This window comes from Juglans regia, chromosome 7 (genome assembly GCF_001411555.2).
Source record: "Juglans regia cultivar Chandler chromosome 7, Walnut 2.0, whole genome shotgun sequence".
Classification (NCBI taxonomy): domain Eukaryota; kingdom Viridiplantae; phylum Streptophyta; class Magnoliopsida; order Fagales; family Juglandaceae; genus Juglans; species Juglans regia.
This window is the reverse complement of record NC_049907.1, coordinates 34,097,304-34,110,473: the sequence shown is the minus strand read 5'-3', so window position 1 is coordinate 34,110,473 and position 13,170 is coordinate 34,097,304. Positions and strand designations below refer to the sequence as shown.

Here is a 13,170-nt window from a genome sequence, read left to right as displayed (position 1 = left end):
GAGAGTAGGAAGCCAGAGGCGATAAATAAATAGGGAAGCAACATATGTAACAAAGCATACCTTTCTCGGCCTTTTGGCTAAGATCAAGTGTAGTATCTGTTCTTATCAGTTTAATATCTGATACGTGGTCCAATGGGCCACACGATATTAAATTAATTTTTCTAGGGAGAAGGCTCGCTACAGTAGCTTGCTGCTGGGGCCTTCAAGCGTCGCCCATGTGTTGCACTATTGCACGGTCCTGGCGCGTCCCACCCAATACTAGCCCAACAATTTGTGTCGATGAAGTGCTCCTAGTTTAGAGAAATTTCCTACGCTTTTCGCTTTGTGCACCATATCGATGTTTAATGCATTATTTAACTAATCAAAGATCTTGCATTTAGAAATAAAAAATTTGTTTCTTTCATCCGAAAAGTCATTATTAGACAAATGGCATTTTAATATGTCACTCTTAAATGTCTTTGATCTAATTCTATAAAAATGAGTTGTAAACTCAAGAGAACCCATCAATCATTTATTTTTTTGAATTAATTTATTCATCAGTCAATGTGGCAAATCGAATTCACTAACAAGTAAATCGGTTCTTATCCTAACCCCTTTATCTCAATCATGCCCGAAGGAAGCACGATGAGAGAGCTTGAGAGAGATGTCGAAGAGAGAACTTAAGGAGAGAGAGTGGTCAAAGAGAGAGAGAGCTTGATGAGAGATAGAGGTCAAAGGTGATGAGTCTGATATTAAAAAAAAATATCAGATGTGGGATGAATAGTGACTGATATATAATAAAATCTTATTTTTTTTCATGATGTGGATCTTGAAAGAAAGTATAATAGTAGTCTCAAATGAATCTTTACAAAATGACTACTGCCACACTTATAAAAGAATTATATAAAAGTTATCTCATAAACTGATGTAATTTTATCTAATCCGTTAAATCTTATTTTACAATATAAATTATTTTATAATTTGACGAATCACATAATGTCAATTTTTAATATTACTTTTATATATTTTTTTTGTGATTAGAGTATTTTTCTTAAAAGTTATACGTATAATTAGGCAAATTTAATCTCTATAAATAAAAATAGAGTTATTTTATTTCTGTACTATTATCTAATATTAATTCTGTTATTTATGCAAAATTGTCCATTGATCTTTAAGGTTTTTTCTTTAAAAAAACGATGTAAAGATTATAGATAGTGCTAGATGCACTGATAAATTTTCCATTGCGAGGATGCCTCGTAAAAAAAGTGAAATGAAATCCACCATCAAGGCGAGTTTATTGTTAGAATAGTGAAAAATTATACTCATTATTTTCATACTACACATCACATACTAAATATGAATTTTTTATTTTTATTTTTATCAAATGTATAGTATATAGATAATGAGTAGAATAATTTAATTAATTTATAAAAATTAAAACAAAAAAATAAAAAATAAAAAATAAAAATAAATGTGAGGATAATAGTAATAAAACTCAGTTCGACACGTAAATCGTAAATTGTAAAATGTGTTAATATAACATACCCAGAAAAATCTCACCAACAAGTACTGATCTTTCTTTTCTTTGAAAAAAAAAAAAAAAAACTGGCGTCAAGCAATGGCGAAGTCGCCAATGCAACAGCCGCTGCAGCCACTGTACGTTCCGTGCGAAGGAAATCGAACGAGGCTGCAAGAGTAAAGTGGAAGCACTTCACAATGTGATCGACCTTTACGGGTACTGGAAGCACTTCACGGAGTCTGCAAAGTCCCAAACCGAATAGGTATGATGAGAGCGAGGTTGAGGCGATCTATAAAAGGAGAAGCAAGCAAGGAGATTAGGCATACCTTTCTCGGCCTTTTGGCTAAGATCAAGTGTAGTATCTGTTCTTATCAGTTTAATATCTGATACGTGGTCCAATGGATCACACGATATTAAATTAATTTTTCCAGGGGGAAGGCTCGCCACAGTAGCTTGCTGCTGGGGCCTTCAAGCGTCGCCCATGCGCTGCACTATTGCACGGGCCTGGCGCACCCCACCCAATCCCAGTTTATAAATTTTACTTAGAAAATGGACTCTCCGTTCATTTTTCTTCATTGTTCTGTTGGGTTTCAAGGTTCGTAGACCATCCGAATTTTTATAAGGTCTTCATTTTGTCAATCCTTGGGCCTTATGAGAACATGTTGGTGTGTATATTCTTTAGAAGGATTTTTAGAATAATGCACATCTAGAATTGTAAACAAAAAAAGAGAATAATCCAAGCACAGCTTGTATTCGTCTACTTTCCGTCGAGGTGGGGACTGTCTTTTTTGTATTCAGGACTATCGGTTTTCACAACAACTGAAAAAGGTAATAAAAATGACGAGTCTATCATAAAAAATAAACTTGATTCAAAAGCTAAACAAAAAATGTTAGATTTAATTATTTAAATTATATTGTAACGTAAATTTTGATCAATTATTCAATGATACTAAATATAAAACAATTCATATACAAGTTTTTCTAAATTCAAATAATTTCGTACTTATTATATTTATCGTATTCTCTTTAATTATTTATAAGCATATAGAAAAATAAGTTAGTTTATATACAGTTTCTATTTGGAGATTTCATAGGAAAAATAGTAATTTCACATGATATCAGAACAGATATTCTGAGTTTGAATTTGGACTATACACTATCGCATTAATTAAATATTTCAGATGTTGGACTATCTATTGAGAATGAATCTAGCTCTCAAGTGAGAGAGAATGTTAAAATATAAAATAAATAATAAAAACTACTTCTTTCTATTAACTTAAGCTTTTAAAGCAAGTGGTGATTTCACAATATATTTCTAATATCATGCATCTTACTTTTGTTTTACTAGCATATCATGTTGCTTAAGCTATTTGAATATGATCATTAGCATATTTATATATAAAATTATATAAAAAAAATTAAATAAACAAGTTTAACCAATTACTAATTTGAAATCAACTTTATTTATCCCTCTAATCACGTTAACCAATTACTAATTTGAATTTAGGTACGAGGAAGAAAAAGATAAATAATATTTATAATTATAAAATAAATATTTTGCAAATTTTTTTTAAAAATATAAATAAATATAAAATTTATATTAAAAAAATTAATTTTTTAATAATAAGCCTAACCTCTTTTCATTAAATTATTCGGGGGGAAAGAATAGAGATTTTGGCCCATCAAAAGACGCAACGTTTTTGTTCATGTTTGGAAAGCCGATACCCAAAGTAACGAACAAACATTGCGTCGGCGTAGACGGCCTGGGCACTGACCCTCAGGTTTCGATCCCTGCCCCAAGCAAGTCTATACCATCTCTCCGGTACTGTTCATTCTCTCAGACTCGGTATATTAACTCTTAAGTCTTACATTTCCTTATATCTACTAGGTGATCTGCTAAATCAAGGCCTAGGATTTCAAAAAACCTAGAACTTGTTTCTGTTGAGAGCTCTAAATCTTGAGATTCACTTGATTGGAATCCTGATCTCGGGATTGTGAGTTTTGGGAGTGGGAATTGTATTTTTCTATTTTTTGGGTTATCAATTTTGTTGCTTGGAATTTTTGGAGTTGGATTTCTGTTAATTGGATTTGTTGAACTGGAATTACCGATCTTGAGATTCATTTTCTTGGGAATTGGGATTGTGAATTTTGGTGTTGGGAAGTTTTGGGATTCAGTTTTGGCGATTTTGGTCGACTCAATTTGTTGTTTTGAAGTTCATATTTGATAATGGATGGTAATAAGGATGAAGCGTTGAGATGTGTTCGCATTGCTGAAGAAGCAATTGCCTCCGGTAATAAAGAGCGTGCCTTGAAATTTATTAAAATTGCCCAACGCCTAGACCAAAATTTGCAAGCAGATGAACTTGTGGCTGCATGTGAGAAACTCGATTCGAAGTCTTCTGTTTCTTCAATCAACGGAGAATTTGTCAGTGGGAGTAAGAATGAACCTGGTCCAGCAAAGTCTGGTGGTGGATTAAATGGCGAGCGTAATTGCACTGAAGAACATGTCCAATTGGTCAGGCAGATTAAGAGGAATAAGGATTATTATGACATTCTTGGAGTTGAAAAGAATTGTTCAGTTGAGGAGATAAGGAGGGCATATAGAAAATTGTCGCTGAAAGTTCATCCTGATAAGAATAAGGCTCCAGGTTCAGAAGAGGCATTTAAGAAAGTAAGCAAGGCCTTCAAGTGTTTAAGTGATGATGATTCCAGGAGACAGTATGATCAAACAGGTTTGGTGGAGGAATTTGAGCACAACCAACAGTACAATGTTAGGCGGAGGAGGAGAACAGGGCATGACTTATTTGATGATGATATTGATGCTGATGAGATATTCAGGGCGTTTTTTGGTCAAGGAGACATGTTTCGAGCAAGCCGTGTTTATAGGACCAGAGGGATGGACAATCATCATCAGAGGGAGGATCTTCATAGAGGACCTAGTTTTATAATCCTTCTTCAATTATTACCGTTTCTGATAATTTTCTTGCTGGCTTATCTGCCCTTCTCTGAGCCCGACTATTCTTTGCATAAGAATCACTCCTACCAAATTCCTAAGATGACTGAGAATTATGGAGTGGAGTTTTATGTTAAATCATCGGCGTTTGAGAAGAATTATCCTTTTGGAAGTCAGGCTCGAGCCAACGTCGAGGAAAGTGTGATCAAGGATTACAAAAATATGCTTTGGCGCTACTGTCACATAGAGCTCCAGAGGCGTCAATGGAATAAGAATCTGCCAACTCCTCACTGCGACAAGCTACATAACTTAGGATTATCATGAAGGTAAACTGAAGTGCTTTCTTTGCTAGATGGCCAATAGCTATATATTACCGTGTTTTCCTTGGTTATTATTTTTTATATGGTGTTATTTATGCATATCTTGGTTGAAATAAATTTTGGTGATTATTCTTTATATGGTGTTAGTTATGCATATCTCAGTTGAGTTAAATTCTGGTGACATTTCCTCAACATGGTTATCTTATGAATCCTGGAACGTAAGAGGCTTTAGGGAGCTGAAGAAAATTAGAATGATAGTGTAACAATATCATATTACCTCTATAAATATTGGATTGCCTGTGTGCTTCTGCGAGTCAATTTCTTTGCTTGTAGGTATGAGATCAGAAACACCGATTGAAATTGCAATTTCTCTTTCTCAGCTAGTCAGGGTATATGCCTAGAATATGAGAGAGCTTCTATAATAGTATGATGAATAATGGCTGGTGGATGAGGTTAATTTTGGAGTTGAGTTCAACGGACGTGACTGAGATTTCCCTCTTCATTTCAAGACAGACTGTCGATGGCCTAGTGTGCATGGTGGTCTGTGATTGATGGGATCTTCAACATCCTTTTAAGCCTGCAGTGAAACTCTGCTTTTTGGGTAGTATGATGCGGTTGTATAATGTGGGAATTGCAGATTCTTAGTAGCTTGGGAACGGATCTAAAGAATGATGAAAGTTGAAAATTTGTTTTAATGTTGGCAAGTTTCTTCTTGTATTTCCCAGCCCCTCATGGTATCAAATATTTTTTGTTGGAGAGTAATGCTATTCATCTTATTGACCATTATAGCGTCAAATGATTGAAAAATTATTTATTCTTTTTTACTTATCTGCTGATTATATGATGTGACACTAAAATATGATAAAATAATTATAGTTAAAAAGATGATAAATAGTATTTTTCTTCGTTGGTGCACAGCATTAAACGCACTACCCCTACAAGCTGTACAGCGGTTTCTGGTGCATATTTGATATCTCAAGTTTCTCTTCCTCTTTGGACGTAGATTTGAGTGAGAGGGAGAGAGAGACATTGTATGTTCAATTTCATTTAATGTTATACATGTACATCTCCCAGACGTTAATATATATAATATAATTGATAAATACAGTAAAGATCATGTTATGTCTATTAATATAGAAGCAAGAACGTGCCTACATCACTCTCTAAAGTCTGACAGAATACCTTCAAAGAAATCTTATTTGATAAATACAGTAAAGAAATCTTATTTAATAGTCCGAGACGGTAAGTAATCCACTTTGACCTTCGTTTGATATTATTTAATTGATTAAGAAATCACCTTCATTTTATCTTAAATAAATAGTGTTCATCTAATGGGAAATATAAGGTATTCTAGTTGTAAGGGGGGTTTTTCCTCCTATCGGCCCTTAAAATAAGCTCACGAGGGATCATTGAGGAAGTAAGTAAGAGAGTTCGGCCAAGTCCAGTCAAGTCTAACGACCCTCCTCTTAAAATGAGTCAGTGGGCTTTTGCAGAATACTCGGCCCACGAGTAAAATTCATCCACAAAGCAACCCTGCGTAGGGAAAGTAGACGGTAGGAGCAGATGAGACTTGTCGCCCTGACACCACCCCGATGACGACAATCCTCGGGAACCTGCACAGGCAAGTGGGTGGAAAATATGGAGAACTCATGACCTCTTGATAGCAGATATGAACAGACTTAACAAGAAACGCTTTTGGGTAAAGTGAGTCAGAAAGCCATGCCGCATCAATGACGCCACTCCCCAGACTTCATGTCGCATTAATGACACCGCCCCAGAAGCTACGGCTCACGCCGCATTAAAGGATTCTGACTAAATGAACAGTGAAAAAGACATGGACCCCTCAAAGTCAGGACCAGAAACCTAGAATAAGAGTTGATCCACATGTACAAAAAACTCTCTCTTATCCCTCTAAGTTTACGCACAAACTACTAAGGAGATATACTGACTTTGGTATCGGAGACTCTTCGGCTACCACCAAGGCCCCTATTCTTCGCGTTTGCATAAGTGTGTAGGTCAAAGCCCGAAGACCTGAGTTGCGGAAACCTGGCCCAAAGGTGTGCGAAACACGAGGTTAACAGTGACGCTGTATGTGGGGTCACTATAGACTTCACGTGTCATTTGTATGCATGCGACAACCCGTTCTCAATCAACTCGGGGACAAGAAGAAGCAACGTCTACAAACTTGGAAACGGGGCTCGCCGCGATGAAACAACTAGTACGAAAACTAACTATCGAGGTGGAGACCCTCCGAAAGGAGAATGAGACGCTCAAAGTAACCACCAACGAATCGGGAAATGATGCATTACCAAGAAACAATGAGCACGTAGGATTCAGAAACGTAGGGGGGAGGTGACGCGAAGGAAGAAAGAAAAAACATGCAGAACGAGCTGCGTAACCTCAAAGGAAGTACAAGAAGATCACAAAAAAGATGGGCACATCATCGTTGGTGGACCGACAGCTAACCAACTCAGGCCTGCCCTACAACGAGGAGGTGATGGCTGCGCCCCTACCACCAAAGTTCCAACCCTCTCGAGGAGTGGGAGAAATCTACAGAGAGCAGGTCTTGGCACGAGAATGTTACGTCCAGGAATTGAAGCCTAGGGGCGTCGGGGTACATGTGGTCCACCACTCGGTTGATAACCACGGTCTCCTGCCTCGCCTGAGCACACTCTGACGGATGGGGAGATTCGAGACGAGCAGGGACTCAAAAAGGTGAAGATGGATGAGCCACTGGAGTTGATCCCTTTGAATCCGAGCTGCTCGAAAGCCACCACCAGGATTGGCAGCGGGATGAAACCCAAAATGAGAAGCGTCATGCAACAGCTCCTCATGGAACACTAGGATGTCTTCGCTTGGAGTCACGAAGACATGCTTGGGATCGAACTCATCATAATTACATTAAAATTGGGAAAATTCTATATACTATACTAAATTTCACTTTCATCCCACTGAGTATGATGTTGCACATTTATCACTATTAAATGATCATTTATTGCATACTTCTTTATCATCTAATAGTGATGAATATGTCATATACTACTTAATATAATTAAAATAGGATGAAAGTGTGGTGTATAGCATTATTCTTAAAATTATAAACAATATTGCATTTAAACAGGCGCATTAAGGGTAACTATAGTATTACAAATCAAAGCACTCAGACTCCACTATAGTTAATGACTAGAATACCATAAAATGAAAACTCTATGTCCGTATGGTACTATGCCAATACCACCGATGTATAGAAGTAAAAAACCCAAAAACAAGGAGAGAGATCAAATAAGCTTAGAAAAAACTCAAATCCACACAACTGTACGTGTTGCTATTCATCGAAATCATCGCCATCGTCGAAGATAGATACAAGATTGTAGAGGAGGAACAAAATGATGATCAGAATGAGCATGACTCCCACTGTGCAATCGCTAACCTTGTGGATGGTGTTGGGCTTGCCAGTCAAGAACATGCTAGAGATGAAGGAGCCACGCTTAGAGGAGAGGAACTGAATGGTGAGGAAGAGGACGATGCGGAGGAGTAGAAGGTCCACAGGGCTCAACAGCTCGGTGATGGCCTCACCTTGGTCACCGATGAGGGACGACACCACAAGCACGAGAGCCACTACCACGACCAATAAGACGTCATGGGGTGCACCGCGTTGTCTCTTGTAAGGGGATTTTCCCCACTTCACAAAGCCCACTAGGCCTCTGCCAAATACCTGGCCCAAGGGTCACTATGACCATACTGGGAGAAAGGTGTCTACTAGGGAAATGAGTCAAGTAACCGATAGGACATGTTAGCGTGATATCACTTGCCGCGTTCTAAACCAAGAAACTTGCAAGGGACAACAGGAAATGCAGAAGACCCTCGATCCATTGACATCAAAACATTTACGACTCATAAGGGATAAAAGCAAGGTTTGGAAACCACGTCGTATTAATGGAGCCACTATCGAGATACACGCTACATTTATGGTACTGTCGCAGAGCCATGCCGCATTAAAAGAATCTAACAGCAGAAATAGTAGGAAGGGCTTGAACTATGTGGAGATAAACACGATCTGCACCTTTGTAGACCCACAGTATAAATTGCAAGCTCCAGGTACGAGAAAAAGTCTATGATCCTTAGACTCTTTCACTTATTTACAAATTTCCAGTAATACTTACTAATTTTGGCATTGGAGACTCCCCGGCCCCAATGCCGCCATCTCTTAGTTACCTTCTTCCTTTGTCTTTTGCAGACTCGTTTTTGAAGACCTGAGTTGTCAAAACTTGGCCCAAAGGCGTGTGAAACATGACGTTAATAGTGGCTCCATATGTGGGATTCTTGTAGATCTTACATGTACTTTGTACGTCTGATGCAACCGTTCCAGACAATTAGGAAGCTCGCCAGTATTACCGATGACATGCAAGTTGATCGGCAAAAGAACCAAGCTCTCGGGATTAAAGAGGGTGCTTTGGAAGGAAGAGGCGCATGCATCCGTGAAGAGATACCTATGAATGGCGGGGTAAGCGAGGTATGTCCTGCGGAAGGTGACTGCACCTTACTGCCACCTCCCGACTGCACCCAGGTCGTTAACGAGGTTCGATATGAGTAGGTCCTCATAAAGGTGAAACCAAGCGAGCTGTTGGAACTCATCCCTCTCGTGTCAGATCTACCAGAAGTCGTGATAAGGATAAACAGTGAAAGAACTCCTGAAGCCCGGTGTGCCATGCAGCAGCTTCTTGTCGAGCACCAGGATGCGTTTGCTTGGAGCCAAGAGGATATGCTCGGAATAGCGCCTGAAGTCATACAGCACAGCCTTAGCATAGACCCAAAGGCTAAAGGAGTGAGGTAGAAGCGTCGAAGCATTAGCACAAAAAAGAACATCATCATAGCTGAAGAAGTGGATCGCCTACTGAACATTGGATTCATTTGAGAAGCCCACTACCCGCAGTGGTTGTCCAACGTGGTGCTCGTAAAGGAGCCAAACGGCAAATGGAGAATGTGCGTCGACTTCACCGATCTCAACAAAACCTGCCTGAAAGATAGCTTCTCACTTCCTTGCATCGACCTAATTGTTGACTCTAGGCCCGGTCACCGCATGCTCAGCTTCATGGATGCCTACTCTGGGTATAACCAAATCTGTATGAACCCTGAGGACGAGGAAAAGACTTCATTTACAACTAACTGAGGCTTGTATTGTTACACGACGATGCCTTTTGGGCTCAAGAACGTAAGGGCCACCTACTAGCTGTTGGTAAATCGTATGTTCAAAAATCAAATAGGAAGCAACATGGAGGTCTACCTGGACGACTTGTTGGTTAAAAGTGGGACCACTACACAACACCTGAACGATTTAAGGGAGATTTTCGCTATACTACGACAATGCCAAATGAAGCTGAACTAGGCAAAATGCGCTTTCGGTGTCAGATTAGGAAAGTTCTTAGAATTCATGGTGTTCGAACCCATAATCGAAGCCAACCCTGAGAATGTGGAGGCCATCCTCAACATGGCCCCACTGAGGATGGCCCCACCTCGACACATAACTGAGACAAAGGCTGGCTGGGCGAGTGGCAGCTTTCAACAGGCTCGTGTCAAGATCCACCGACAAATGCCTGCTTTTCTTCAAGGTCTTGTGGAAAGCATAGGCATGGGATGACTAATCCGACCTGGCATTCAAAGCCTTCAAAAAGTACCTCACGGGCCCACTGCTCCTCAACCAACCTCGGTGTGGGGAAACGTTGATCTTGTACTTAGCGGTCTCCCCCTTGGCTACCTTTTCAGCATTAGTACACGAGGAGAATGGGGTCCAGAGGCCGTTCTACTGCACCAGTAGGGCGTATCGGGGGGCCGAAGCTAGGTATGCCCACATAAAATAGCAGACTTTTGCATTGGTAGTAACCACGCGCAAGCTGCGCCTATACTTTCAAGCTCACCCAATAAGGGTCCTCACAAAAACCCCCCTGAAAAAGGTGCGACATGACCGGACGCCTAATGGCCGGCTCATGATCTAGGCAGTGGAGTTGAGCGAATTCGGCATCGACTACGCACCGCGGAACACCATCAAAGGACAAGTGTTAGCAGACTTCGTCGTTGAGTTTACCAGTTTCCTGGCATAGAACGATGATGCAGCTCCCATGAATCCCTGACAAGTATTCGTTGATGGCTCATCTTGTTGAGCTGGAGTGGGAGTGGGAGTGCATATTGTTACATTTGAAGGAGAGGAGTACAATTACACTAGCAAACTGGCATTCAAAATGACGAACAACGAGGTGGAGTATGAAGCGCTACTTTCAAGGCTAATGGTGGCCAGATCTCTAGGCGCCACCGAAATCGAAGTACTGGCCAATTCTTAGGTAATAGTCAATCAAGTGCGTGGAGAGTTTGTTGTAAAAAGTGAAAAGTAAATACTTAGCACTAGTAGAGGCCGAGTGCTCCCATTTTACGTATTTTCAAATTCAACAAGTGTTGAGGGCATAAAATCAGAAAGCGGACAAGCTGGCATGTGCGGTGTTCAGACATGAGGACTCTCCATGCCAGAGCAGATAGTGATTCGAACCGTGGAAGTACCCGCTGTAGGGATCGAGGTAATGGAAATACTGTCTGGAGCCCCAGCATGTGCGGAGGACATACTCAGGTATTTGGAAGCCAACGAGTTGCCAGAAGAGAAACAGGAGGCCAAGAAGATTAGAAATAGATCAGCATGTTGCACTTTAATCAAGCGAATTTTGTATCGGAGGGGCAACTCAACACCTCTCTTGAGAGGCATATCCCCGAAAGAAGCACAATATGTGTTGAAAGAAACACATGAGGGGATTTGTGGGAAACACTTAGGAGGAAAGACGCTGGCTGGGAAGGTAATGAGGGCGAGGTATTACTGGGCTTAGGCCTTGCAAGACGGTAAGGAATATGCAAGGAAATGTTTGAAGTGCCAAGAATACGCTAGAGTGCCACATTGCCCACTGAAAGAATTGACGTCGATCACGTTGCCTTAGCTGTTCTCCCAATGTGGAATCGACTTGGTTGGCCCACTTCCCCCGGACAAAGGAGGAGTCAAGTTTGTGGTGGTGGCTATGGGTTACTTGACCAAGTGGGTTGAGGAGGTGGCCTTAGCAACCTTCACGGGGAACAACATCATGCAAGGCGGCTAGAAAAACAATTGGTTTTGTTGGAAGAAGTTAGACTAGAAGCTGAATTAAGAACAGCAGCCAACAAAAGAAAGGCCGAGAGATGCTTCAACAAGTGCATGCACCCTAGAACGTTCAAGGTCGGGAATCTCGTAGGAATCTCTTAGTCAAAGAGACGGGAACAACAACACAAGATGAAGGAAAGCTAGGCGCCTAATGGGAGGGCCCCTACGTGGTCACAACCATAAACTGCCTAGGCTCCTACCATCTCCAAGACTCTCAAGGGAATGAGCTGCCACATCCTTGAAATGCCGAATATCTACGAAAATTCTATTGCTAAGTTAATTCATTGTCGTAAATTTACATATTTCCATGCACACTTACAGGCCCTATTGAAAGAAGTGTTGTATTTCAATGGAAAATTTCAGAAACATAACGTAACCCACCAACGAACCCTCCACCAGCAAAATCAACTAGTTTCCATAAGCAAAGTCAACTCCATCAATGTGATCTAAATCGGCAAAATTAACAACGTCTCCCCACCAAATTGCCAAATCACTTATCTTCCTGTGGGAGACCAAAGGGAGAGGTAGGCCTAAAGGTGGCCTTATATCCCTATCACAGCGGAGAGTGGGACCAGCCCCACGGCTACCTAAATGAATTACCCCGACTTCCACTGCGATGAAGTATGGGATCAGCGCTAGCCTAACCCAAATTTACCCTTCCCTACGATGTCAATGGGTGGGAGTGAGTCTAGTTCCAAATTGTCCGAATAACTTACCTCCTTAAGAATGATGATAGGTGAGCAGGTGGCTCAACCTCCTCATCTGGGAGAGCGGGAACAACCCCCCTGGCAACCTGAATAACTTACCCTGACCTTCATCATGGTGAAGGAGCAGACCAGCCACATTGCTGTCGAAATTATTTCCCCACAGGGCACCAGAGGGAAATGTAGGCCTAACGATTGCCTTATCCTTCCCACGGTGGAGTGCTGGTCAGTCCTCAACTGCCAGAGAAAAATTTACCTTCATCGGAAGCGTCAACGAATGGGAGCGGATTTAGTAACAAACTGCCCAAGCAACTTACCTTCTTGCGGGATACCATAGGGAAATGTAGGCCTAAAAGTTTCCTTATCCCTCCTGCAATGGAGAGCAGGATCAGCCCCACAGCTACCCTAATAACTTACCCTGGACTACTGCTACGATGAAGTGTGGAATCGGCGCTAGCCTAACCCAAACTTTCCATTTCCTGTGGTATCAATGGGCGGGAGCGGGTGCAGATACAGACTGCTCG

At 40.9% G+C, this 13,170-nt stretch overlaps 2 protein-coding genes and 2 non-coding genes across 5 annotated transcripts; 3 read left to right on the top strand and 1 right to left on the bottom strand.

The window, feature by feature from the left end:
• Positions 1–56: 56 nt before the first annotated feature.
• Positions 57–252, top strand: LOC118349125. Its single transcript, XR_004802117.1, has one exon. It is a non-coding gene; the product is annotated as a U2 spliceosomal RNA (small nuclear RNA).
• Positions 253–1,820: 1,568 nt separating this feature from the next.
• LOC118349113 lies at positions 1,821–2,016 on the top strand. The gene has a single exon (XR_004802104.1). It is a non-coding gene; the product is annotated as a U2 spliceosomal RNA (small nuclear RNA).
• A 1,144-nt stretch (positions 2,017–3,160) lies between these two features.
• LOC108983156 (chaperone protein dnaJ 49) lies at positions 3,161–5,533 on the top strand. Of its 2 annotated transcripts, none has more exons than XM_018954708.2 (2): positions 3,161–4,777; positions 5,152–5,533. In XM_018954708.2, exon 1 carries the CDS (start codon positions 3,726–3,728, stop codon positions 4,773–4,775), a length of 1,050 nt encoding a protein of 349 aa, XP_018810253.1. In that variant the 5' UTR covers positions 3,161–3,725; the 3' UTR covers positions 4,776–4,777; positions 5,152–5,533. The 2 variants fall into 2 exon arrangements, with proteins under 2 accessions (XP_018810253.1, XP_018810254.1); XM_018954709.2 differs by having other exon boundaries at positions 3,173–4,777; positions 5,105–5,533.
• Positions 5,534–8,096: 2,563 nt separating this feature from the next.
• On the bottom strand, positions 8,097–9,063 carry LOC108983151. Its single transcript, XM_018954700.2, has 2 exons — positions 8,987–9,063; positions 8,097–8,475 (listed from the first exon to the last, which is right to left on the bottom strand). The coding sequence occupies exons 1-2, from the start codon at positions 9,061–9,063 to the stop codon at positions 8,097–8,099; spliced, it is 456 nt and encodes a 151-aa protein (XP_018810245.2).
• Positions 9,064–13,170: the final 4,107 nt, after the last annotated feature.

Bases quoted from the DNA above. Each gene is read 5' to 3' on its own strand.
- LOC108983156 (XM_018954708.2), top strand. From the start codon at position 3,726: ATGGATGGTAATAAGGATGAAGCGTTGAGATGTGTTCGCATTGCTGAA.
- LOC108983151 (XM_018954700.2), bottom strand. From the start codon at position 9,063: ATGTTTCACACGCCTTTGGGCCAAGTTTTGACAACTCAGGTCTTCAAA. The intron at 8,476-8,986 runs GTAACTAAGAGA...GGTATTTGGCAG, and splicing joins GCAAAAGACAAAGGAAGAAG to AGGCCTAGTGGGCTTTGTGA.